At 56.7% G+C, this 26047-nt stretch overlaps 5 protein-coding genes across 6 annotated transcripts; 3 read left to right on the forward strand and 2 right to left on the reverse strand.

The window, feature by feature from the left end:
- Positions 1 to 835: 835 nt before the first annotated feature.
- CUTC (cutC copper transporter) lies at positions 836 to 5771 on the reverse strand. 2 transcript variants are annotated; one of them, XM_030453468.1, is made up of 9 exons: positions 5702 to 5771; positions 5339 to 5410; positions 5211 to 5270; positions 4660 to 4869; positions 3447 to 3482; positions 2945 to 3078; positions 2343 to 2370; positions 1839 to 1944; positions 836 to 1270 (listed from the first exon to the last, which is right to left on the reverse strand). In XM_030453468.1, the coding sequence occupies exons 2-9, from the start codon at positions 5406 to 5408 to the stop codon at positions 1159 to 1161; spliced, it is 756 nt and encodes a 251-aa protein (XP_030309328.1). In that variant the 5' UTR covers positions 5409 to 5410; positions 5702 to 5771; the 3' UTR covers positions 836 to 1158. The 2 variants fall into 2 exon arrangements, with proteins under 2 accessions (XP_030309328.1, XP_030309329.1); XM_030453469.1 differs by lacking the exon at positions 5211 to 5270 and having other exon boundaries at positions 845 to 1270.
- A 49-nt stretch (positions 5772 to 5820) lies between these two features.
- Positions 5821 to 9993, forward strand: LOC103525470 (cytochrome c oxidase assembly protein COX15 homolog). The gene is made up of 8 exons (XM_030453467.1): positions 5821 to 6023; positions 6450 to 6572; positions 6806 to 6992; positions 7210 to 7377; positions 7869 to 7950; positions 8271 to 8425; positions 9306 to 9419; positions 9675 to 9993. The coding sequence occupies exons 1-8, from the start codon at positions 5836 to 5838 to the stop codon at positions 9804 to 9806; spliced, it is 1149 nt and encodes a 382-aa protein (XP_030309327.1). The 5' UTR covers positions 5821 to 5835; the 3' UTR covers positions 9807 to 9993.
- A 212-nt stretch (positions 9994 to 10205) lies between these two features.
- Positions 10206 to 11961, forward strand: LOC103525469 (V-type proton ATPase subunit e 2). Its single transcript, XM_008490426.2, has 4 exons — positions 10206 to 10374; positions 10459 to 10506; positions 10775 to 10920; positions 11195 to 11961. Exons 1-3 carry the CDS (start codon positions 10271 to 10273, stop codon positions 10866 to 10868), a joined length of 246 nt encoding a protein of 81 aa, XP_008488648.2. The 5' UTR covers positions 10206 to 10270; the 3' UTR covers positions 10869 to 10920; positions 11195 to 11961.
- Positions 11962 to 12651: 690 nt separating this feature from the next.
- Positions 12652 to 17879, reverse strand: ENTPD7 (ectonucleoside triphosphate diphosphohydrolase 7). The gene is made up of 12 exons (XM_030453465.1): positions 17841 to 17879; positions 17591 to 17764; positions 17293 to 17498; positions 17022 to 17172; positions 16534 to 16637; positions 16404 to 16460; positions 15780 to 15928; positions 15532 to 15698; positions 14459 to 14783; positions 14269 to 14354; positions 14006 to 14167; positions 12652 to 13842 (listed from the first exon to the last, which is right to left on the reverse strand). Exons 1-12 carry the CDS (start codon positions 17846 to 17848, stop codon positions 13614 to 13616), a joined length of 1818 nt encoding a protein of 605 aa, XP_030309325.1. The 5' UTR covers positions 17849 to 17879; the 3' UTR covers positions 12652 to 13613.
- A 706-nt stretch (positions 17880 to 18585) lies between these two features.
- Positions 18586 to 22601, forward strand: SLC25A28 (solute carrier family 25 member 28). Its single transcript, XM_030453470.1, has 4 exons — positions 18586 to 18903; positions 19024 to 19252; positions 20087 to 20143; positions 21491 to 22601. Exons 1-4 carry the CDS (start codon positions 18586 to 18588, stop codon positions 22006 to 22008), a joined length of 1122 nt encoding a protein of 373 aa, XP_030309330.1. The 3' UTR covers positions 22009 to 22601.
- Positions 22602 to 26047: the final 3446 nt, after the last annotated feature.

Genomic DNA, 26047 nt, shown 5'->3' on the forward strand with positions numbered 1-26047 from the left:
TCTTTTAGAGAAGAGCAGGCAGTAGGAATATAGATGTTTTATTTTTGAGTCTCCAGTCTTTGGCTGGACCACTGTGAAACCATTCAGATCTTTTGTTGGGTATTTTGCAGGACAACTGAAATGAGTCTAAAGCTCCAATTCTGACTAGGCAGCAATAACCCAACAGGCCAATAGCCCCAAACACTGGAGAACATGCAGATGGTCTGTGCTTTGTGTTAGGGAAAGGACCTGGAGAGCGCATAAGGAAAAGCACCTTGTTCTCCCCAAGGAATCTCACCATATGCCCACTTCACCTCAAACACTCAAGGCCCACAGCCCAGGATGCCTCACAACTAGCTTACTAAGCTTAGTCATGTAGTTAGAAGCTCCTTCACACAAGAACTTAACATGTTAATCACCTCTACATATCAATGTACTTTACTCTGCCTATCAGCTGCTGCTTATCACCAGCTATTTGACCAGATGACCACAGCAGGCCTTGTTTTCCAGCTGTGACTACAACATTTGCCTCCCTGCCACTCTGAATATAATTGTTTTCTCCTCTGGTGCAGCAGGGGCCTAACTAATTCAGTGCAAGCCTGGCTCTTGCCTCTCAGACCTAGCAAGCAACTCCCAGATCTCTCCTGATGCTCATATTCACTCCAGTGATTATTTGCTGTTACTTTGTTCTCGGGGGCTGTTTCTGCCCTCTGCAAACTGCCTCGTGTCACACTGATGAGCCCATATGGGCATCTTTGTTCACAGTGTCTATCTTGAACTGACACCAAAGGGCACTATGAGCTATGCAACACAGTCTTATCTGTAAAATAAATATATATATTTTAAAATTACAGCAAAGAGGGGGTTGGGCAGCTGCCGTGTTTATTTGACAATCATACACAATACAACTCAGCCCCCCCTGCTTGCTCGACACCATTTCTCCCAAACAGTGCCAAACACCTTGCTGCTGCAACATCTGGGAATGAGTCCATTTATTTAAAATGGCCAACATTAAGTTTCCAGGCCAGGGACTGGTCATTCAGGGGAAACCAAGGAAGAGATGTCATGATCCTTGACCTAGTTCACATTCTCTTCAGCCTGAGGACCAGGGTCCATCTGTCCACGCAGCAGGAAAAACCCTGCAATCTCAGGGCTCTTGACCCAGCATGGTGTCTTCCACTACAGAATGTTCTTTGCAATGGCATTCAGGGTCCTCACTTTGGCAACGTCTGCCACCTTTATGGAGTATTCTGGGGCAGAGAAGGATGCTCCCATGGCAACGTTTGGATTTCTGTCAGGAAAACAACCAGTTACTACATGCAGGTGATACGGATAAGTAAGCCACACTACAGAAACCCCACTATCTCCCTCAGTTTCAGCAGTGGGCAAAGAACCTGCTGGTGCTACCTAGTCCAAAGGTGAGACAATAACAGAAAGCAGAATAATCCAAAGGCAAAAAAACCCACCATCAACAGAAACCCAGTGCAGACCTGTGGACAAAGCCATTCCTCACAGGTATCAGCCCTCCAAATCCTACACACTCCAGTGGTAAAGGTCTGAGACAACCACACCAGAACCTGCCTTCCCAGTTGCCACACCAGCACACTCACAAGCCCCAGGGGAGCAGAAGAAATGCCCCAGGGATCTGCTTATGCAAGGAGCTCATGTCCAGATGATGGACCACTGCACCACTGGATTCATACACTGCTGAACACAGAGACAGGCATCATAATCCCAACCATGAGAGCACAATTAGCACCCAGAAACTGAACTGTATGCCTGTTCTACACACCCGTGTTCACATTAATCTAGATATTCCTTTGTACAGTTCTGCTAAATAAAAACAAGTAATCGGTTACCTGAACTTCATTCCTGAGTCCCGGGCTGAGCGAGCAGAGCAGTGAAACTCAGAAGCAGTGGAGCCTTCCAGAATCCTCTGCAGATTGCGCTCCGTGATGCCACCCCCTGGTGAGAAGCATCCCGATGTCACATACAGCGCAGACAGCAGTGCCCCAGACCAGGTATGCCCCCAGGACCCACCCCCCTAAGGGCCAGGCACCTCCTACAAAGAGGAGAAAGAGCCTTAGGGACAAGGGAGCTCCAGGCACGTTAGAAGAGACAGGAGAAACCTTGGCTCCTGTTCTCCCACAGATCTAGAACTGTCCCTAAATCCTCCAGCAAGCAGCAGCTGCCAGACTTTGCCATCCCCAGCTGGCTGCCTGGCCCTTACTGGTACCAGTAAGCCCCTTCTCCTGGGGAGCTGGTTCAATAAACCAGATCAGACAGTGTATCCCAGGGTAAGAAGTGAGGAAGCAGGGGCTAGGGACTACCAGACCTAGTACAGGTGACAAGAAATGCATTACCTGGCATCACCACAATTCTGCCCTTTGCCTGAAAGAAGAACAACATGTTAACAGCATTGCTCAGCACTCCATCCACTTGTGCATTTATGGGGCAGCAAAAACCTTTACACGCAGCACATTCAGTAAGCTCATGGATGCCACCATGGCTTATGATCTGCATTCTCAAACATCTTTTTTTGTACTAATTATTTTTTACAAGGAAAGCAGAAAAGACTGCAATTAGACCTATGACAACTTGCCACCATTTCCTCCTACCTCTATCCCACCTGGCCATCTCCTGTTGCATGTTCCTAACAGGAACTGCAGGATCCCAGCAGGGACCTCACTTTGCTGTGTACACGGGTTAACCATGTCAGCTGCTGGCACCAGCTCTTACTGCCCCGCTCACAGATGCAAGCAAGACCAACCCAACCAGTCCTTGCTGTGGGAGATTTTGGGGTCTAACCCATGTGGACTTGGGAAAACAGATTAGGGCCAAACCAGACAAGGAGGGCAAATGCTCCTGGACAGCAGTTCCCTCAGAGGGCTACCTCAAAGGAGCTGCCTCCAGCCAACACCCAGGAAGCAGCCAAGATAACCTAGGGGAGCACAGGAACACTTACCTGTTCCACAAGCCTCTTAATTAAGGACAATCCTTCCAGTGCTGAGCTGTCGCAGCCACTTGTCAATACCCGCTCAAAGCCCAGAGAAATCAGGGTCTCCAATGCCACCAGAGGGTCATGCACCATGTCAAAGGCTAAGAGATTGACACATCAGCTCAAAATCACCCAGCTCATCATGCTCAAGCCCTGTCCCCCAGCCAGCTCAGGAGAAAACCATAGGAAGGACCCTTCCCACAGGTGGCCACAGCTCCTGACCATACTGCCCCCCTTGCAACAGTGGCAGGGCCACCATGCTCAGGTCCTCAGATACCTCCTCCCCACACAGCAGTGACACAGCTCCCCAGCCTAGGCCTTTTCCCTCCTGGGGAAACAGCAGAGCTCCAGCCTGCTTTTGCACACCATGCAGAGCCTTTAGCCCAAAGAACCACCACAGTACACAAAGCTCAGCTCCATGCCAGCCCCATCTGTGTCCCTGCCGAGGCCACTACCCCAGGCAGCTCACCTCGGTGAAACGTGACGGGCAGGGGACGGCTCACAGCTGCAACAAGAGGACACACGGTGAGAGAGAAAATTCCTTTGCTATAAACAGAAATATAGAGGTGATGGAAGAGGGCAAAGCTTCTCAGGCTATTCCTGGGGAGAGGAGAGGAGCCCCAGGACTTGCCAGGATTGATGCAGCTGCTGCTCATTGGCGGGGAAGAGTTCTGCCCTTTGAGAAAGCAACAAACCTTTGATTTATGAGTAACAGTGAAATCTCTCATCTCATCTGGATCGTGCAGAACCCTCCTTCCCACCACTGATGTCTTCCTCTGCAGGAAGGAAGCAGGGAAGTTGTCTCATCTGCCTAGGGATGAGGCAGAATTAGTGCTCTCTAAAGCAGGAGAGCTGATTCTTGTAATTTCTTTCACTAAAATTTCTGCCCTCAGACCACAGCAAACTTCACCACCGCTGCTCTGTTTACTGGGCAAAACTTACTTATTTCTATAAAAAGAGACCCTACTGCCTCCTTTCCCAGATGAACTGGTTTCTGCAGACCACCTCAGTGCTTCAGCAAAGACAAATCCTGGCAAGATTTTGCTGTGCTTCCTGTAGTACATCCACTTTAATATGAGAACCTCAGCATCACAACACCCAGGAAAAGTTCACCCACTTTAGCTTTGGCTGTAGCTCACAGAAAAGATGTGGAAACAAATTCTCCTTATCTCTACGTATTAAGGGTCTGGACTAACAATCCCCCACTGCAGCTGCAGTAGCCTTTTACATGCTTTCAACTCTCTCTTACTATCTTTTCTCATTGGATGTGTTACAGGAAAAAATAAAGATGAGTTGCCAGCTAAGCAAAAGGACAAAGTCTGGGTGAGACATATCCTAAATGCCGGTAGCAGAGACATAAAGAACAAGAACAAAGGGCAAGGAAAATGGAGAAAGGAGAAAATCCAGCACCTTAATACTCTGGTGCCCTCAAAGCAGTTCACCTGTGCCCCTCTCCTTCTTATACTCTGCTATTATGTCCCAAGTAGCCTCAGACTCTGCCTGAACTGCTGGGGATGTTGGCCCTCGGTCTGCAAAGCTTCTCAACTATTTCAAGTATCACAGCTGGAGAAAGATGGCAAAAAAGCACCCTGCAGCTCTTCCTACAGCATGGGACAGAGCAGTACTGATCTTCCTCCTACTGCACAAAGCTCAGCACAGCATTTCTGCCCAGAGACACTTACCCAGCAGTGCTGTGCAGAGCTCGGTATCAATGCGCCCATCCTCAGTGAGGGCCCCGAACACCAGCCCGTCAGCCCCGTGCAGCTTGGCCAGGCGGATATCGGCCTTCATCACCTCCACCTCACGGTCCGAGTAGAGAAAATCGCCACCGCGAGGGCGGATCATCACGAACACGGGGACCCTCACACACTGCTTCACCACCTGCAGGAGCCCTGGGGAGAGGGCAGAGAGGCCGCTCAGCACCGCGGCGCCAGAGCTTTCCTTGGGCAGCCCCAGCCACCCGGGCAGGAAACACAAGGCTGAAACCTGGGACCCCTGCGGGCAAGCAGGAGACTCACTGGGTGATCAGAGGCGCCTCTGCCTCCCGCAGGTATTCCGGCAGAAATGTGAGCACCGACAGGGGTGCTCGGGGGGGAGTAAGCGGGACCGGCGGGAGTGAGCACCGGGGAAGAGGAGGGGACAGGAGGCGCTGAGGCTGCGCAGGCTGACCCTGCCGGAGGGGGACTGGCCCGGGGCAAGGGAAGGACGCGGGCCGCTGCCCGGAGAGGCTCACCCATGCTCGGGGTGGTCCCTCCTTCCACGAGGCCCGCGCACAGCTCGATCCGGCCGGCACCTGGGGAGACGCACGTCAGAACCAGCCCCGCCGGGACCCGCCCCGCTCCCGACACCCCCGGGCCTTACCTCCGCGCTCGGCGTTGACAGCGGACTCCACCGAGTCCACGCACACCTCCATGAGGAAACCATCGTCCATGCCTGGGGGAGAGCTCCGCCGTCAGCCCGATCCGGCCCATGGCGACCGCTTCGCTCGGTACCAGCACCGGCACCGGCCCACTTCCGCCTCAGGCCCCGCCCCCTTTCCTTTCCCGCTTCCGGCCTCGCCCCCTCGCGGCCCGGGCCCGCGCCGCCCGCGAGCGCGAGGGCGGGCACGAGAGGGTGGAATGGGGGGGTGGCGCCGCGCGCCTCGCTCGCGCGCTGCAGCGGAAGCTCCGCCCCCCCGGCCCTGCCCCCGCCCGGGCCCCGCCCCCGCCTCGCACGCGCCCTCACCTGCGCTGGCGGCGCGAGGGTCGCTGCTGGCTCTCGGTCACGTGCCCGGGGATTGTCATGGTGACGCCCAGGTGTTTCCGGAAGTGCTCGCCCTGCTTCCGCCGGCGCGCGCGCCACTTCCGGGGTCATTCGGGATGCTGCGTGCGGTGCGTGGCGGCGCCCGGTTCCTGCGGGGGCCACCGGCACCGGGTTCCGCCTGGCTCCCTCCCCGGCGGCTCCTGCAGCAGGTGCCCCCGCCCGCCGCCCCGCCCGCCGTGGGGCGATGGCTCCTGGCCTGCAGTGGTGCCGTGGCCGGTGCCGTGGTGCTGGGCGGCGTGACCAGGTGAGCGCCGCAGCCCCGCCGCATCCCGCCCCGTGGCCGCAGGAAGTGCTCAGAGCTGAGGTTGTGGGGAGGCAGCGGCCTCCGCCCTCGATGACCCGCTTGGGCAGCCCGCAGCTGCCTGCCGTGCCCGGGACGCGCCCCGACCGCACCCCAAAGCCCCTATCGCCATCTCCCTCTCTGGCTGCAAAGGGACATTGGAGGGCGAGGCTCGGAGTACCAGAGAGACGCAGTCCCTCTGTGCTTTGTGCCTACTGGGAGTAACTCACCCATTTTTGGTACATTTAGGTCTGTTGCTCACTCACAGACTGTCTGTCTCCATCCTGTTTCTGAGAGTTTAAGGGTTGTCTGGTGCAGCCAGGAGCTCCCATTTCAGTTTGGTAGAGCTGCATGCTGTCAGGGAGTGAATTGTGCCTGTTTCTGCTCCAGGCTGACAGAATCAGGCCTGTCTATGGTTGATTGGCACCTAGTGAAAGAGATGAAACCTCCAAGAACGCAGCAGGAGTGGGAAGCCGAGTTCCAGAAGTACCAGCAGTTCCCAGAGTTTAAAATGTGAGTATACAAAAGTGGAAGGGGAGTGGGCTCTATCACTCCTGTGACTGAGCCACTCAGGGAGCTCTTGCGAGAAGAAATGCACTCTGATGTCCCTGGGGAGGCACACAAGTCATGTTTGGTGGTGGTTCCGTCACTGTCACTTTCTTTCTCTGAGGAAGATGATCCCTGGTCTCGGGAACCAGCACTGCTCCGTCACACTGAGCAGTTCTCTCTTTTACTGTCTCTCACAGCTTGAATCACGACATGACACTGGGGGAGTTCAAGTTCATTTGGTACATGGAGTATTCGCACCGCATGTGGGGCCGCGTCGTGGGCCTGGCCTACATCCTGCCTGCTGCCTACTTCTGGGGGAAGGGCTGGCTCAGCCGCCCCATGAAGGGCTGTGTTCTTGCACTCTGTGGGCTGGTCTGCTTCCAGGTGAGCTGGCTCTGCAGCCACAGGGATCAGCAGCAGCATCTCCCATCAGTGTTCTCTGATTGAGCATGGCTGAGAGAGCAGGATTTGTGAAAGCCTGAGGGGGTGTTGGTGCTGGTTGAAGGCACCTTGTTTTCAAGGTGCTTTGTCCCTAATGTTTATCTGATCTTAGCAGCCACTGCTGCCCTGTCTGCCTCTCAACCTGCTCCTGTTTCATCAGGGGCTGCTGGGATGGTACATGGTGAAGAGTGGGCTGGAGGAGAAGCCAGAGTCTCACGACATTCCTCGGGTCAGTCAGTACCGTCTGGCAGCACACTTGGGCTCTGCTCTCGTTCTGTACTCTGCCAGCCTGTGGACGGGGCTGTCTTTGCTGCTTCCACGACACCAGGTATGGAGTGGTGTGTCAGGACTCACAAGCTGTGTCAGTTCAGAGGGTCGGGGTGGTGATGTGAAGGTGAGGAAGAGGTGTGGGGAGTGCTGGTGCTTCCAGTTTAGTCTGTGTTCCCAACTCTGATCTAACATTCCCATGAAGATCCCAGTTATGGGATCCTTCCTTTGGCTCTTGCCGTTCTTCTCAAAAGCAATGAGTCTCAGACTTCATGCAAGCTCAGGCAGGGGTGTGCCTGGCCAGGCTAAACAGTTTATGTCAGGAACTGTCCAGTGGCACCTCAGGTTCTGCACAGGGTTGGACACAATTAGTTGTGGTTTTCAGGAAGCACTGATGTGTGACTGTGCTGCCTGTTGGTCTCTAGGTTACCTGTGTAAAACAGAGGCCAACTCCTTGGCCTGTATATACAGTGAAGGCTTTTCTTGCCTGCTGCAAACAGCACTAGAAGTGCTTTCTCATTATTATTTTCTTTTTTTATTGTTATTTCACAGTTACCCGAGACCCATCAGCTCCTTCGTCTGAGGCAATTTGCCCATGGCACTACAGCTCTCATTTTTCTTACTGCTCTTTCAGGTAAGAGTGTTTCTTGCTGACATCCCATCTGCGGTTTATTCCTCTGCCATTTTAAAATCCTGGTCTGGTGGGGGCTGTGAGCAGCCCTGTCATGTTTTCTGGGAAAACTTTACTGCATTCAGGGAGCTGACAATCGAGAACTTCCTTCACTGGTGTTTCCTGAGTAGGTGGAGATGCACCTCCTAGCCTGCCTATTGCTGTGTGATCTCTATTTCTGAAAGAAATTCAAGATCAAGTTGAGTTCTTGAGTCAGAGCAGTGCAGACTGTAGTGCCACCTCTGCTGGCTCTGGTAGCCTCATCCTCTGCTCTGGAATTGCAGGTGCCTTTGTGGCAGGGCTGGATGCTGGCCTTGTGTACAATTCCTTCCCCAAAATGGGGGAGCGATGGATCCCAGATGATCTCCTCGCCTTCTCCCCTGTGCTGAGAAATATTTTCGAGAATCCCACAACTGTACAGTTTGATCACAGGATCTTGGTAAGTGCTGTCTTCCTGCTGTGTCTGTGCTGCTCCTTGGTTGCCTCCTGCAGCCAAGCTGTACTCTTCAGACTGTGAGTCTGTCAGGGTGAAAGATATCCAGGGCATCTGAAAGTCCTGAGAGTTTGTTAGCAGGTTGTTCCTTCAGAAAGAGGAAGTTTATCACACTTATTTTCAGTGCATTTTCCTTCCTTAAGGATGTCTTCTTCCTGCGCAGGTTACAGACTTTGTTTCTTCATGCCTTGTTTTCCATAACATGAGCTGCAGACCAGGGCAGCCCTTGCCACTTGAAATGTTGTGTGAAACAAAACCTGCAAATCAAACCTGTTGAATAATTCCTTCAGCATTGCTGAGCTGATTTTACACCAATAGCACCCCATGATAATGGTTATTTAGAGCAATCCAGATACCCTTCCCAGTGCTGCTGTGGGCTGAGACATCACTAACAAGAAAGATTAAACAAAAAAGAGAAAGGTGAACTGAATGAGGAGTCACCTGCACAGCAAGGGGAGCTACAACCGAGTGTTGAAAATGAGGCCAGTTATGCAGATAACAGCTTCCATTGTGAGGTGTCAAAGTGATAGTGGGGGAGATAGCAGAAATAATCCCTAATGGCCTGAGGAAATGAGGAAAAGCTATTAAAAAGTAGAGCATTACTTTGGTGAATAAAGGAGATGTATAACTAGTTAAATTTCAGGGATGCTAACCTGGTGGACATGAGAGTGCAGGAATTTGATCATTGCCATTAACACATTCCTACAGATAAATACCACTCACAGAATTTCTTTTACTTCATGGAACATGCAGCCAAAGGCTGTTGGGCCCATTTCCTTTGAACTTTTCTCAAAGGTTAGTTGTTTGTTTCCCTTCCCTTCTGCAGGGCATCACCTCAGTCACAGCTGTCACCATGCTGTACCTTTTCTCCCGGAAGATCCCACTCCCTCGCAGGACCAGGATAGCTGTGACTTCCTTATTGGCTGTGGCTTACATGCAGGTACTTTTTTTTTACTTTTTTTTTTTCCCCTTCTGTATTTTCCCTCCCTCCACCTGTCTGTAGCACATTCACAAGAGAGAGCTGTCCCCAGCTTGAGTCTGTGCTGGCCTCCAGAGCCTGGAGCTGGTGGAGCTGTTGGGGCAGGGGGTCTCACCATGCTGCACAGACAGTCTGAATTTGAGGGTGGAAAGTCTGGCTGTCGCCTTTCCATCCTGTGCTCGGTAACCTGTCTCAGAGGTGCTCCCTTCTTCGCAGGTGGGCCTGGGTATCAGCACCCTGCTCCTCTATGTCCCCACACCGCTGGCTGCCACGCACCAGTCGGGCTCCCTGGCACTGCTCAGCGCGGCACTCTGGCTCATGAGCGAGCTCCGCCGGGTCCCCAAGTAACCTGCGGCCGGAGGGACAGCGCTGCCGGCGGACCCGACTTCCCGAAGGAAGAGCTGCCGGGCCCAGAAGGTCCAAAACCTCCCACCCCGGGTGCACGGGGCGTGTGCGCCCAGCCGGCATGTGCGCAGCGAGGAAGCTGCGGGCGCCGAGCGCGAACTTTGTAACATAAAACGGTTTGTAAGCGCGGCTGGTGTCTCCCGGCTGGTGTCGGTGTCTCCCGGCTGCCCCCTTGCCGCTGTCCGGTGAGGCCCTGCCGGCTGCGGTACTGCGGGGGGAGTGGGAAGCGGTTGGGGCGGGGGCACCCTCGGGCGCCCCCTGGTGGCGGCGCAGCGTGCGCGTGTCGTGTCTCCGCCAATGGGAGGTGGCGATGTGCAGCGTCCCGCCCGCCGATTGGTCGCGGCGCACGGCAGTGGGGGGAGCGGCATCCGGTGCGGTGTCGGGCGGTGTGTCGGTGCGGAGTGACCATGACCGCGCACAGCTTCGCGTTGCCACTCGTCCTCTTTTCCATCTTCTGGGGCCTCGTGGGCATCGCAGGCCCCTTGTTCGTGCCCAAGGGGCCGAACCGTGGGTGAGTGGGGAGTTCCCCGAGGAGATATCGAGGGCGGGAGGTCCGGGGCCGGTCCTCACGGTCCTAACGACGCTGTCTCCGCAGGGTGATCATCACGATGCTGGTTACCACCGCGGTGTGCTGCTATCTCTTGTGAGTACTGCGGAACGGTCCCTCATGCGCAGCCCCCACGCGCACCTCCCCCGTCCTCCTTTTGGCTTCACCAGTCTCGGTGGATGCTGCCCGGCCTCCTCGCAATGGAAGAACGGGACAGCCCCCGGGCTGCGGCCTGCGTCCCTTATTGGCACCTTGCCTCCCGAGACAGCGGCACTTCTGCCAGCCCCTTGAGGCAGCAACCTCCCGGGATGCTGGGCCCTGCCCCATGCAGCCGGAACTGACACCAGGTCGGGTCTCTTTGCAGCTGGCTCATCGCCATCCTGGCCCAAGTAAACCCCCTGTTTGGGCCGCAGCTGAAGAACGAGACTGTCTGGTATGTGCGCTTCCTCTGGGAGTGAGCAGTCCCCAGGAGCACCACCCTGAACAGAGACCTCCCCTGGAATCCTTACCGTGAGTGGGCAGAGGCCAGGAGTGGCAGAGATGTCCATGCTTTGCTGCCTGTGTCTGTCTGGGGTGGGAACTGCATCCAACAGCCTTGTTGGCTAGGAGATGCTTTGGCTTCTGAGCATTGTGGCTATGGTGAGCTAGTCTTAGCGTGGAGCTGTTGCCCTTTACTGGGCCTGAGCAAACTGAGCACTTCTTCCTGAGCTTGTGGCTGTCTAGGTTTGTGGAGGCGCCCTTGTGGGTGCACTTTGGTGCTAACTTTCCTTTCTCCCTCCCTCAGCCTTGTTCCAGCCCCTACCCTCCCATACCAGTCAGCCCCCAGAGATGCTGGGACAGAGGCTGCACCTGCTGCCCTATCACACCCTGAGCACTGCAACTGGACCAGTAGTGGCTGGACCCCTGAGCACAGCAGGCAGCACCCCTGCCCAGGAAAAGGACCTGGTCATCCCAGCCCTGGGAGCAGCCATGCTACCAGGGAGAGATTCCATCAGCTGACCAGTGCTGCAGTGCCTGACATTGGGCACCATCCTGAGAGATCTGTGTGTAGTGCCAGGGGCTCCTGTCCCTGTAGTGCTTGCCCTGTTCCCTCCACTGTGCACAGCCCTTGCTCCCCAAGTGAGGCCCCTGTTTGCAGATCAAGCTGCCCAACTAGTTAGCATATTCCTGGTCATTTCAGGCACTGCCTGCCCCTCTGTATGAGAATGCAGGACCCCACTGCATACTTATTGTGTGGTTAGTCCCTGTGGTGAGGGTTGTACGTGCTAAGATAGATTTCGGCTTTGAGTGTGAGAAGGAAGAGCTGATCCTGAGGAAGGTGCTGGGGTGCCATGGAGGCAGTTCAAGTGGGCTGTGTCTTCTGCCTCAGCTGTGAGGGTGCTGCAGTAGTGTCTAGGTACCACCACCCCTCCCTTGACCTATGTCTAGGTTCTGAGAAGAACCAAGTACAGTGTTGTTTTTTGTATATTTTCCCCTTTATTTATCAAATAATTTATGTGTATTTATTTATTTGTGTTGTGGAAATAAATAATTTTCCTAGTAAGTGATGCTAGAGTCAGAGTCACTTGCTGCTTTGATACTGAGAGACAGTGTTGGCTTTATTCAGAATTCTTCCCTCCAGCTCTCCCTGCTCTTGCATCATGAGAACAAGGCTGGGATTTTCAGCTGTTGAGCAAGCTGGAAACACAGCGCTGTGTGGCAAGTTTTAGGCTTGATACCACCTGTGCACTCATCCTGTGGGACCAGGGCCACAGGTAGGCAACAGCTCATGCAAGAGGGAGAATGGGTACCTGCCTGGCCTCCCTGGTGTCAGGCACCCATGCTGGGGACATCCCCATGGCTGGACAGCAGCTGGAAAAGCTTAATGGCCTCTATACCAAAAAGCTCTTTAAGACTGGGGTGGGGAATAAGGGAAAAAGCAGGAAGCAACATCTTCAGGGGCTTTTCCTCTTCAGGGAGAAGAGGAGGGGCAGCAAAAGATGCTGTCTCCAATGATTACAACAGTTCAGTTTGGATCAGAGCTTCCCTTGCTTCTACCAGCTTGGGAGTTGAGCTCAGCTGCCATTCTGCTGCAATAGCAGAGAACATCTGCTGGCAAGAAGCAACTCCATTGTCCCACCATGGTGGCACAAAGTAACACTGCAGATGTGTGCTCCCCCTATCAAGCTGCCCACCCAGAATCATCACTCCTGAGCAGGTGTTTGATAGAAAACAAACCCAGTGTGGGGTGGCGGAGGTCAAGGGGTTTGTTTATTGCTACAGGAATGGGAACAGCTGAGTTCAAGTACAAAGTTATGAACTTCATTAGGTCATCAGGGGTCACAACCCCAGGGGAGGAAAGCTGGTGCCTGTGCAGAGCCACAGCCCGAACCCACCTGGGGGAAGGGAGCTGGGCTGTTGTAAGGTGGTTTCCCCAAGGGCAGGCCCAGCCTGCACTCATGGGAGACAACCACTGGTCCTGTTGCTAGTGCCCCGTTAACATGTGGGACACCACGGGGCAGACATGCCCAAGAGGGGATTTAAGAAAGGGAATGCAGCCCATTTGGGTGGTGCCTGAAGAATGAGTTCCTGAGTCCTCAGTGTTCAGCCTGTGGGCTAGGACTGGAGGAGGACTGTCCTGGGAGAGGAAGACATGGCAAAGAGCGGGACACCTCTTCACAAGTGCTCCAAGAGGAGCTGGGCTAGACAGAGCAGCTCAGTGGAGCTTCCAGTTCACCTGGTTCCTGCAGTTAACTTTGCTGGTGATTGCTGTTCAGCACATGGATTTGTAAAGGACTGGGGAAAGGCCATCCCAGCTGTTGAGCTCCAGCACATCACCAGCTTGCTTTGCAAAACAGTGACCGAGTCATAGGGTGACCCAGTGCTTCAGACCCCTGGCTTGGGTTGACTGACTTGCTGATAAAGTCCTGTGTATCTGAGGAACCTGCTCAGATGCTGCCTTGAGCCTGCTGGCAGCAGAGGATTTTGCTCCACGCTGCACAGCAGGGCAAAGAACAGAGGCCAAAGAACACAAAGATCAGGACTGAGGTGAGGTGGAGAGGAAAGCTCTGGTGTCTGTAGCTGCCTCAGCTCACAAGTTCTGGTTCTGAGGTGGAGATGATGGAGCTTGGCTAAGATGGTGTTCAAGAGAGTTCAAGCCCTTAGAGGCCAGGCTGTCAGGCAGTCCTAGTTCTGCTGGTGGAACTGGACAGTGGGTACCAGGGTCATGGCCCATTTCCCTGTCCTGGCGGCACCACCACCTTGTCCAACCAGAGCATGGTGAGCTGGGCCGAGCGCAGCTGCCGGCGGTGGATGCGGCGCAGCCGCAGAAGGTAGAGGACTATGGCCAACACTACGACCAGGATGCAGGCAAAGAAGAGATAATGGTTGTAGACAAAAGAGAGACGGAGCCAGGAGGAATGTGTTTGCCGGATGCTCTCCTGCCGGAGATCCCTGCAGAGAGGAGCCAGGGCTGGCTGTGAGATGCTGTGGGGTATCACTAGGGTCCTACACTGCTGCTCCCCTTGCTGGGGTGCAGAGCCCTCACCCCATGCAGTAACTCCTGCTCCTCCCAGCCACCCTTCCCCAAGTGATGCCATCAGTGAGCCAACAGTACCTGAGTGGCAGAAACCGTGTCTTGTAGAGGATGGCTCCCAGTGTCCACTGCACCTCCCGGTCATACACCAGCTGGGCTGTGCGCAGGCTGGGGTAGTCCAGGGGAAAGTTGAAGCCCTGGTGAAGGACTTGGTACATCCAGGCTGATTTGAAGCACTGGTACCTGCAGGCGCAGCAGGCAGGACCGTTGGTCAGATGATGCCACCTGCAAAAGCCTCCCCAAGGAGGTCCAACCATAGCACCCCCCACAGCTAAGCCACTCACTTTAGCCGGTGCTGGTCAGCATGTGACGAGTAGAGGCCACCACGGAAGCGCTGGATCAGCACCTCCCATCGCTGGCTGCAGTACTCCTGGGGAACAGAGAACTTGGGGCTCAGAGTGGAGGAATGGCCCCCGCTCCTTCCCAGCCAAAGGCATGGTGGGTCCCCAGCCCCCAAGCTGGGGCAGCACCCACCTGGGCAGCAGATGTGAAGGTGGGGGCACTGTATCGGCCCCCCAGGCGCAGAACATCCTCAGTGCAGTAGAAGAATTCGGAGAAGCCGTAAAACTCACTGTTGCCAAAGTCAATGGGGGCTTTGTAGGCTCCCAGCAGGGAGGCCTGGCTGCTGTTGGACCCGGCCAGGAGGGGCTGCAGCTGCTCTGCACAGGCTGTCCAGTCCCCTCGCCCCCGCACATACAAGGTTTGGCTGCCCCTGGTCACCGTGTCTTCCAGCCCCACAGGTAGGCAGGGGTCCAGGAAGGGTGTCTCAGGGTTCAGCCCCATCTGCTGGCTGTGCAGGCTGGAAAAAAGGCCAAGAAAGAAAGGCAACTGCACAGGGGCTCTTTTACCACCCCAAAAGTCTACTGCTGCCCTGCACCCAGACACCCTCTGCACCAGACCAGTGTCCCTTTGTACCCTGAGCTGCTGGCACCCACCCTGCTACCTCCTGCCGAAGCAAAACTCGCCAGATCTGTCACGCTGACCTGAGACCATGTGCCCCGAGCACCTGAGGGGTGCAACAAAGCAGGGCCACCCCACCAGCTTATGGGGATCTGCAACCCTGCACAACTCCCCATGATGTGGAGGCAGGGTTTGCTCCTGGCACAGGAGTACCTGGGCACTAAGCCTCTTCGCCTCTGGTGACACCTTCATGTAGTGCTCTGGGAAGGAGAGGCAGGAGACAGAGAGCTCAAGGTAGGGACGCGATGGAAAAATGTGTTGAGTGAATCAGTGCTGGAGAAGGAGGGAAAGTCAGAGCAAGAAAAGCCAAAAGCCACCAAAGGGACCTCCCCACAGTCTGCCACAAGGGGAGGAAGGCAGGGAGCTGTGACGCTGTTAACACCTGCCAGGCTTGGAGAAGGCAGCACTTGTGTGCTGTGAGCCAGCCAAGGCACATGCTCCTGCCAAACCACTGCTGCCAGCGTGGCTGTGGGAGCTGTTATCACCACGGGCAGCCCTTGGGGCAAATGCAATAAGGGCAGCATAAAGGAACCATCACCCCATTTTGCAATGCCCCATCGAGGCACCACTAGGTGAAGCAGCAGTACCGGTTCTGCACATAGGTTTGGTTCAGCACAAGCTCCTCGTAGCGTTGCCGGGCAAAATTGCCCCCGAACCCCAGGAAGGTGTTGACGTAGACACGGTACACGTGGCCAGTGTGCTGCACGTCACAGCCCAGGTTGAACTCTGCCAGCAAGCTCTTAGCAGCCTCCTCCTGAGGAGGCAAAGGGCAGTGATCAGCAGCAGCCCAGGGAAGGCAGGAGCTGCTCTCAGGGCTGGCCAGCTAGCTACGCACCTGCTGTGGAGAGGAGAAGGCTCCGGAGTCAGGCACCTCATAGGCAATCTGCAGGGAGGCACCCCCCATGTCCAGGATCCCAACCGTTCGTTTCCGAACCAGGGACTCTCCCTGATCCCCCATTGCTATGGTGACCATCACATCTTCCTCTGCAACCCACAGCAGCTTGTCAGCAAGGGCAGCACCTCCTCCCTTCCATCACTGTCCCCTCAGCAGCCTCGTGGGTCTCCTTCACCCCCGCAGGCAGCCCCCCAGGATCACTTGAAGGGCAGCAGATTCTGGCACTGGGACAGCTGCCCTGCAGCTTCATTTCCCCAAAGTATCCACTGCTGCAAGCCACAACATGAACACTACTACAACCCCTCTTTCCCTGGTTCTCATCCCAAAGTGCTGCAAGTGCACTCCTTCACACAGGGACTTGTTTCTGTGACCAGGGCAGGTACTCCTTCCTACCCAGGTACCAGATTCTGGAGAGTCTCACCCACATGGCGGGGGTCGGGCATTGTGGGGCAGCGAGGCAAACGCTGCCTGCCCCAGAGCTTGCTCTTAGCCCCAGCACCAGGACAAGCTCCAGAAGGATTCTGCTCAGATCCTCCCAGCTGCTCTGTAATCAGCCAGACTCACCATCCTCATGATCAAACCGACCCAGAACAAAGTTGATGCCAATCCAAGCATAGACACCTACGTGAGACAGAGAGGGTCACTACAACAATATATTTCAGGGAACCAAGCAGTGCTTCATGGCAGTCCCTACCTTCCTGTTTCCCCGAGATCACTTCTGCATGTGATTTGGAGAAGAGGAAATCAAACTCCAGAGGCACGTTTCTCACCAAGTCCTCTAGGATTGCAGCTTGCTGCCTGCAAAAGGGCAGGATGGACAGATGCTAAGGGACCTCCACCAGTGACGCTCCTTTAGGGGAGCACAAGGGACAGTGTGAATCCTACCGCAACACACCCCATTGCCCAGCCCCACAGGCCCTGCTGCTTTACCCAGTGCATTTTGGAGACAAGCAATATTTGTTTGAGACTTCAATATGAAGTGTCTCCTCTCAGCTCCCTCCCACTGTGCTCAAACCCTCCTTCCACAGCCCATGCCACTTGCTCCCAGCAACACACCCTTTCCCTTACCAAATCCCCTTCTGGATTCCTAATTCCCCCATTAGGCTCCAGACAAGGCAAATGTCCTTCTGCCTCCTGCGACTGAGGGATCCCAGCGGGTTCCTGGTTCCCCAGCGGCCTCACCTCTCGGGCAGCAGCCGCATGCCCGCCGTGCACAGAACGTACAGCGGCGTCTCCGTGTGCTTCTGAGCGGGGACGTGGGCTGCCGCGAACTGCAGCAGAGGGCGCAGGTAGGGCGTAGCTTGCTCCGGGGCTGCCGCCGTCACCGAGATGCCTGCCCGGGGACGGACGCTGTGACCCAGCTGGTGTGACCCGCTGCGGGCAGCCACTTACACTGTCACTGCCTCCCTCCCGTGAGCGGGGACCGCTGCGAAGGGAGCGGAGTGACACCGACCTGGTTTAATTTTCTTGACGACAGGGCGGCTGCTCCGGTCCCTCATCTGCTTGATGTCCAGCAGGTCGTGGGGGTTCCCGTTGTGCGGGGGCCAGAAATAGACGAAGACGCGAGACCCGCTACTCCCACAGTCGACCACCACCCCATAACTAAGGGCCGGGTCCTCGGTATCGGTGGCCGTCAGATCCTCCACCCGCGCCAGGTACCTGGGGCCCGGTGAGGGGCGGGGGTACGAGGCGGCTCAGCACCGGCGGGCACTGCCGAGCCCCGCTCCCCCGGAAGCCCCGACCCCGCTCACCTCTCGTCGCGCCGGCCTGCACGGTGCGTGGAGGCCCAGCGGCGGGGGAAGGCGGCCGCCAGCAGCAGCAGCAGACCCAGGGCCAGGACCAGCCCCAGCGCGGCCGTGCGCTGCCACGGCCCCGGGCACGGGCAGGCTCCCGCGGAGCGCCACGACGGGCAGGAAACGCCGATCCTGCGGGCAGAGGCCATCGGTCAGCACCGGCCCAGGCGCGGCGCCGGCCGCACCCCCCCTGCCCGTTCCCGCTCACCTGGCCATGCGCGCCCTCCGCCACCCGCCCGCGCATCGCCCCGCTCCCTGCGCGGACCGCCGGCACCCGCCGCCACGTCACCAGCCGCCCCTGGCGCGGCCAATAGGAACACCCACAGCTGAGCTCCGCCGGGCGGCGTAAGCAGCCCCCGCCGCTCCCCAGGTGGAGCCACACCCACAATCGCGGCGGGGCGGGGCCCCCAGGCGGGCAGGGGCCGCGCCTGGCTTCGCCTTGCTCGCGCGCCCGACCTTCTCCGGGAGACGTCACCCGGAGACTTCCTCCCGCGCACCCTATCGCCGCCTTCCTGCCGCCCGTTCCCGGCCAATCCGAGGAGCCCAAATAAACAGCACGCGCCGAGATCCGGAGTGGCGGGCGAGGCAGCCAATCCCTGCTCTCCGGCGTCGCGAAGAGGAACAGCGGCGGGGGCCAAGGTCGCCAATTCTCCGCCCAATGAGCTGAGCGGCGGGGCGCAAAGTTGAGGCGCCCAATGGCCTGTAAGAAGAGGCGGGCCCGGGAGTCCCAGCGGCCAACGGGCTCTTGCGAGAGCGCCGGAGGGTGCAGCCGGCCAGTGGCGGCGCTCGAGCAGAGGCGGCGACCAATGGGCGCGACGAGCAGAGGCGGTGGGCGGTGGGTCAGGGCCAATGGGAGCCCGTCGAGGGCGGGCGATGGGCCCTGGCGACCAATGGAAGCGGCGGAGAGGGGCGGAGCGGGAGCCGCGGGGCGGGGCCGGGGTGGTGGCGGCGCCATGGAGCTGGGGGCGGGCGCGGGCCCCTACGCGCGGGGCGGCGCGGAGTCGGGCCGTGTTCTGCTGCTGCTGATGGGCGGTGGCGGCGGCGCCGGCCGGGCGCGGCGGGGCGGCGCGGAGGCGGTCCCGGGTCCCGGTCCCGGGGCCTCTCCCGGGGCCGCTCCCGGCGCTGGCCCGGGCGGCCCTGAGCCGCGCTCTCCGCCCGCCCCCGACTACGAGGCGCTGCCGCAAGGCGCAGCCGTATCTACGCACATGCTGGCGGGCGCCGTGGCGGGAGTCATGGAGCACTGCGTCATGTACCCTGTCGACTGCGTAAAGGTGCCGGCACCGGGAACGGGACAGAGGCCGCAGACCGAGGCCTGCCGGGGCGGGTGGCGGGGAATGTCGCGGCCGGTCCCGCGGGAGTGACGGGCCGCCCGCCCGGGCCTTGTGTTGCAGACGCGGATGCAGAGCCTGCGGCCGGAGCCTGCCGCCCGTTACCGGAACGTGCTCGAGGCCCTGTGGCGCATCGCCCGCACCGAGGGATTCTGGCGGCCCATGCGGGGCCTGAACATCACCGCCACCGGCGCCGGCCCGGCCCACGCTCTCTACTTCGCCTGCTATGAAAAGTTAAAAAAGACGCTGAGCGACGTTATCCACGCGGGGGGCAATAGCCATGTAGCCAACGGTACTGTTCCCCAACCCCCGGGGGTACTGGGGCCGCCCCCTGCCATGCCGGGGTAGGGAGCGGGGTGGGGGGGGAGGGAGAGGGGAGGAGGGAGGGGGTAGAGGCCGAGCGGGGCCGCAGGGAGGTCTGGTCCTGTCCCGCTCAGCCTTAGGGCGATGGCCGCTGCAGGATCGGGGTGCCATGGATGTCCCCGAGCCCTATGCTCTCTCCAGCCTTGGTGCCGGGCAGGGGAAGCATCGATCCTGTGCCGGTTGGAGCTGCTCCCCAGTACCTGTCGGTGAGCAGGCCCTGGCTCAGAAGGATGCCGGTGTACGGGAGCTGTCTGCAGAGGAGCCGAGACTGGCCGTGGCCCCGTGGATTGGTGCCGGTGCTGGAGCAGGAGCACCTCATAATGTCGGAGCACATCTTGCCACAGTGCCCTTTACTTGATCCAAGGGGCTGCCTCGGGGCCAAGGGAGATCAGGGCATTCGCTGGTGTGCAGCAGGGTGCCGTTGGTATTCTCCTTCTCTGGGGGGCATGGGGATGTTTGCTGTCTCCAGGGCTTTTACTGGCTGGTGGCATCAGCCTGTTCCCTGAGGGCTGGGCCTGAGTGAATCCTGGTCAGCCCACAGGACTGGAGAACCTGTCGCAATCTTCTCCCTCTTCCCTGAGCTCTCTCCAAGTGGGAACTGCTGAGGACAAGCCTGTCTCTTGGAGATGAGATGGAGGGCAGCTTCAGATCTCGCCCTCATCCAGGAGCCTCTTCCTGTATTTTGGCGGGGAACTCGGGGCTGTGTTAGAGCCCCGGGGTCCCTCGCCTCCCCTCCTCACGTGTGGCAGTTCTTGTTTTGCAGGTGCAGCTGGGTGTGTAGCAACGTTGCTCCATGATGCAGCTATGAACCCTGCTGAAGGTAACAATGGTCCTGGCCTGTCGGGGAGGGGAAGATAAGGGACTGTCCATACCACTTGGCTCCCCTCTGCAGCATGGAGGCTCTTCTTGTGCTGTTTGACTTCAAGGATCCTTTGGGGGCCAGTGGCTTGTGGCTCTGGTTAGGGAGCCCAGGGGCTGCCTAATATGGAGGGAGTATGTAGAAGAGATCAGTTCTGGGTAATGCAGCAAACCCCAGTTAGAAGGACCTGAGAGTGCACCAGACATTTGGCTGGGGACAGTTGCCTGCAGCAGGAGAGAAAGCAAGAGAGATGTGATCTGTACTGCTGGAGTCATTCCAAGTGTGTAGAAATTGGGCATTGCAGTGATGAGATCTTGGAAAGATGTGGTGTGGCTCTGGGATAGCGTTCAGGAAGGTTAGAAGAACAGGCAAGTTAGGAAAGTCAGGAGAAGGGAGATCTTTTGTTGAGGAATGTCTGGAAGATAGTATGGTTTTTGAACCTGGTATGTACAAAAGAGACCATGTGTAATTGGGGTCTGTGAACCTGGTGGGAGAAGGAGGAATAACAAGGAATGAATGTGTTTTTCCTCTTAAGGCTGGAGGGCTGTTGACAGCGTAGGCTTCAACTGATCTGGGTCTAGCAGGGCTCCTGCCTGCCCACTGCGTGACTGCATCCTTGAGGAGCAGCCATTGTCCAGGCTGTTGTCATTCCTTCGTTGGAGCTTGTCTTCTCATTGTGGCCATAGTAGTCTGTAGTCATATTGGTTTTAGTTCTTTGTGATCATGTTGAGATGGGGGCAGACAGGACAGTAGCAGGCTGTGCTCTGGGCTCCCCTGCCTCACTCTTGGATGTGTTGGGGGGAGGGTTTGGTGTCTGGTACTTGCCCCAGAGCAGCTGTGCTGTATCAGCGACTGCTCATGATTCCTTCTGGTGTGCTCTGTGATGTGAGGTGGTTATTCTGGGCTGCAGTGGGGGGGGCTGCGGAGGGACAGGCTCATCCAGATCAAGAGCTGTCTGGAAACTAATAGATATGAGGGTGGTTCTTTTGGCTGCTGTGGTGGTAGATGGGGAGATGTCAAACACTTAGGAGCAAGGGTGGATCTGAAGTATAAGCACCTGGATACTGGGATGTGCCCTGGGGGAGGGGTTGGTGTGCTGGTGGTGCTTCAGCACATCTAAATGGTTGCAGTGCTGCCTGGGGACACTCAGGGCACTGCTGGTCCATGTTGTCTGTTATTAGCTATAAACCAGTGTGACCAAATTCCGGGCACTTGGATGAAGCCTGGTTTCATGCTTACTCTTTCCCTCTCCTCTTCTCTACACCGGGGTCCTGGGTACTGCTGCTGGCTGCCACCATCTGTCCCCAGTGGTCAAACAGAGGATGCAGATGTACAACTCACCTTACCAGCGTGTGACAGACTGTGTGCGGGCTGTGTGGCGCAATGAAGGGGCTGGAGCTTTCTACCGGAGCTACACCACCCAGCTCACCATGAACATCCCCTTCCAAGCCATTCACTTCATGACCTACGAGTTCTTGCAAGAGCAGCTTAACCCTCACAGACAGTACAACCCAGGCTCCCATGTGGTCTCCGGAGCCTGTGCAGGGGCCGTTGCTGCAGCTGCCACTACACCCTTGGACGTTTGCAAAACGCTGCTCAACACCCAGGAGTCTTTGGCCTTGAGCTCCAACATCAGTGGACACATCACAGGCATGGCCAATGCCTTCAGGACGGTGTACCAAGTGGGCGGTGTGACCGCCTACTTCAGAGGGGTCCAGGCAAGAGTAATTTATCAGATGCCCTCAACAGCAATTGCCTGGTCTGTGTATGAGTTCTTCAAATACATCCTCACCAAGCGCCAGGAGGAGCGGCGGGCGGGGAAATGAGCCAGAGCCAAGCACTGTTCCAGACCTGCTTCACCTCCCTTCCCGGTTTGTCTTCAGACCCCTCTCCCTTTTGGTTTGGTTTGTGTTGAAGAGGAAGCAGTGAAACCTTTTGGGGTTTAATAATGATGGTTTTTGCCTGTGGCTGCTGCAGCTCTGGTCAGGCTGCATGGCGTGCTCTCTCCCAGGGCCTTCCAAGATGTCCTGCTGGGAGCTGCAGCCCAGGTTACATCCCCTGGCACTTTGATGGAGCTGTGCTCCTGTCTTTTCCTTAACCAAAACCCTCCTCTCATGCAAAGGTTGCCCCTCGTTGGAGGGGAAGGTGAATGTATGTCCTGCTCTGCCTCTGGCAGGGTCAAGCTGAGCTCACAGTCACCAAGGAGGGGGTGGCAGCACTGCCCTGGATGCTGGGGACTTGGCTGGCTTTTGGCCAAAGTGAAGTGTAAGCCTTGCCGTTGTCTTGTAGCACGCACACGTGATGCTCACTGCCCTGGTGGTGGAGGGGGAGGATGGCACTTGAGGAGGGGAGCCTGTAGGTTTGTTACTGTTCCTGCTCTAGACACCTCCAATAAAAACAGTTCTTCTCTGTCCTCATGTCCCCTTCTTACTCCTGCATGGCCCAGCTCCTGGCACTGCACCTTTCTGACTGTGGTTGGCACTAAGGTCTTGACAAATGCCAGAGAGGAAGGAAAATGGGGTCTAGAGGTGGCAGCGGGAGGAGGAAGTTTGCCTGGCCCAGCTATGCTGGCAATGTGCAGGGAGGAGGGTGGTCCCCATCCTCTTTGGCTCATGGCCCAGCCCATCACCTGCCACTGGCATGGGCTGTGACACAAATGGAGAAGCTGAGATCTGTGCTCCTGAGCCAGGCAGTCCCACACCCCTGTCTGACCAGAGCTTTTCAGGATGCTTCCAGGCTGCTCTAAAGGAGGGTGGTGGCTGGAGAGCCCTTGGTTATGTGTGCCGGGGACAATACAGGGATTTCTCCACTGGGTAAGGTTGGAGGACATTGGACAACTTGCACAGGAGTTTTGTGTCTCTGCAGGATTTCTGCCTCCTTTTTTTGAGTAACTAAACTCCTTTGTGGCTTGTTTGGCATCTAATCTACTGACACGCTTGCTCAAAGTGCTAGTATTTTGTCTAATCATAATAGAATAGCTTAATTTTTTTACCATTTTGTTAGCTGTCTTGATATGAACTTAGAGGGTCCTGCTCAGCTCTTGACCTGCAAGACAGTCTGAACTGGCTGAGCACTGAAGTAGCACCTCATTGTGCTGACCTTCCTTGAGCTGGCCCCCCAGGATGACACCTGGCTCCCATGGGATTGTCTCAGTTCCCACAGGAGTGGCATCCCTCCATAGTGCCATACCCTAAGTAACTCCCTGGAGGAAAAGCTTTCACAGACATGGTATGTGCTGCTGGCAAGCACCTGGGTTTGCTCCCAGCTTCTCCATAGGATCCTCCAGCCTGGCCTGGTCTGCACAGAGAGCTGCTGGGGTGAGCTTTGCCAAAGGGAAAGAGGGTATGTCCTGCAGCTGGAAAGGCTGGTGGGTGAGCAGGGGGTAGTTTTGCAGACCTGAGGGGCATCAGACCTCAGCCCTGCTGAGTGGCTGGAGGGCAGGGACTCCCTCACTGCAGAGGTGGGTGCTCTACCCCACTGCCCAAGCCTGATCCCAACCCTGGCTCCACCTTTCCCTTAAGCATCTCTCTTGTCCCTGGTTCCTGAGCGTGCATGATTGAGGCCAAGTAACTGCTGGTGGGAATTTTGATGGCTGCCCAGCAGGTCTGGCTGTCACTGGGTACAGAGCAGCCACCACCACAGTTCCACAAAATGGGTCTGCCTGGGTTTTGTGTTCATCCTCTCCTTCTTGGCATGGGCTGGAAGCTCCTGGTCCCTGCTTTTTCTACACAAACAGGAGGATGAGAAACTTCTTAGAGAAACAGAAGTCACCGTAAGGCATGAGCCTCAAGTTTTCCCACCATTTCAGGAGCTAGGACTTTTAAAAATAGCCCACATATTGCAGGATTTAGCAGCCCTGCAGCTCCTCCACTCGATAGGGAGAAATCCAAGAAGCAGAAAAAATAGCTGGGAGAGACCAGGGGAGGATTAGCTTGGCAGGCAGGGCATTAGACAGGAGATGGGTACAACTGGGCTCTGCCAGGATGGGTTTCCCTGCCCAGAAGCCAAAAGCTGTTGGCAGCAGAGCTGCAGTTTCACCTTCAGCCTTCACCATGCAGCAGGGCAATGACAGACCCTGTGGAAGGAAAGGCATAAACACTATCTGGGGCTGGGCTGAGATTCACGCTTAATAGCATACATCAGCTGCTGGAAGAAGCTCTAAAATGTCAGCATGCAAAGGCATGATTGAAGGTGACTCCAGTATGTTTCCAGGAATAACTGCCCACAGAAGAGCTGGGGGAGGGAGCAAGACCCTAGGAATAGGGAAGTGATTACTCTGCAGAGGTGCTGCCATGTGAGCAACTGGTCTGTGTGCTTGCCTGGCAGGGCCATGGCCTTTCTGAGCTCGCAGCAGTCTGCCAGCTTGCCTATCAGCAGCTGGGTGTTGCCCAGTGCAGGCAGCAGCAGCCCAGGAGAGGATGGTGTTGCCTGTGAGGGGTCTGGCACCACAGAGGCAGCAGAACCATCCGGGGGGTTTCCAGATCTCCCTCACGCCAGGCCATGAAAAACTGGAAAAATCTCCTGTCCTGCTGCCATCTCCATCCCCTGAGCTGAACCTCTGCCACAGAACAAGGGCTAGCAAGAAGCTGTTCCCCAGGTCTGCTGGGCTTGAGATGTCCCCTCACCAGCCCACCTTGGTCCTCTGGTTCCTTTGACATGATGAAATGCCCAAGGGTAACTGGTTTGTTGGGTTCTGCTATTTCTGCTGCTTTCCAAGGTCTGATAATGCCTCAGCGAAGCCACACTGCTCTGGGTCTGCCCTATGGCCTCCTAGGTATTTGGCTTGGGTGAGATCCCTCCTAGAGCCTTTTCTGAGTAAAGACACTATTTTTGGCTCTTCAGCAAGGAAGCCACACTCAGCCCAGCAGAGTTTTGGAGACTTTTCCTTTTCCTTATTTTTCGCTGCAGCACTGCAGACCACATCCAGCACAGGCAGGGATTTGCTGCCTTGCCTTCTCATGCACTACTGCCTCTCAAGCCCTCTCCTGCCATAAGTGCTGGGATGAGGGTCCTGAGTGTGGGTGAGTCCTGCAGCCCCCAAACAGGCAGAGCTGGGCAGCTCTACTGGCCTTGCCCTGCTCCAGGTAATAGATCTGGGACTTCAGCAGCTTTGCCATGGCAGGAGCCCAAGATATTTCAAACCCAAGTTTGCCATACCAGGAGCAGCTCAGGAGTCCCTGGCCACCTTACTGGGGTAACTCAAGATGCCTGCACTTCTGCAGGTTAAGAGTAGGACTGGGGTGAGTGGAGCTGGGAGACCCTTCCAGTGTGTCTGCCTGGTACCTCCAGCCAGGGGTTTGTGGACTCCTGAGCTGTTCCAGACCCTGCACAGGGCCCTGGGTCCCAGCCCCTGGGAGCATTTGGCAGCCCAGCTCAGGGACATGCGGGAGCAGCACAGGCATTGCCCTTCCAAACTGCATTCCTCCCCTCTGCCAGTGGGCTGCACCATGCTTTCCTGCTCCCCAGCCCCTTTGGAGGGCATGTCTGACAGCCCTGTTCAGTGGGAGGAGGTGGCTGGAGCCCATGGGGAGCACAGAGATGGGCTCTCAGCTTCTCTCCAGCCCCAGCTTGCCCTGGCTCTGGGATTCCTCAGGGCTCTGTCAGACCCAAATAAAGTGATACAAGTTCTCATGACCCCATGGCCTTATAGTGGTGGTAAATGTGAATGCTGAGGATGCCTGGACACAGAGCAGACATTGCCTCTGGTGGGCCCTGGGAAACCCTTTTCTGATCCACGTTGCTGACTGTGTAAGACTGCTGAGAGACAACCCCTGGCGGGGCTGGTCCCAGCCTGCCTGGCTCCAGCTGAACATCACAGCATAGCAGGGAGGCAGGGAATATAGCCTGACAGGTAAAATCAAGGGT

Source organism: Calypte anna, chromosome 6, assembly GCF_003957555.1.
Source record: "Calypte anna isolate BGI_N300 chromosome 6, bCalAnn1_v1.p, whole genome shotgun sequence".
NCBI classification, from domain to species: Eukaryota; Metazoa; Chordata; class Aves; order Apodiformes; family Trochilidae; genus Calypte; species Calypte anna.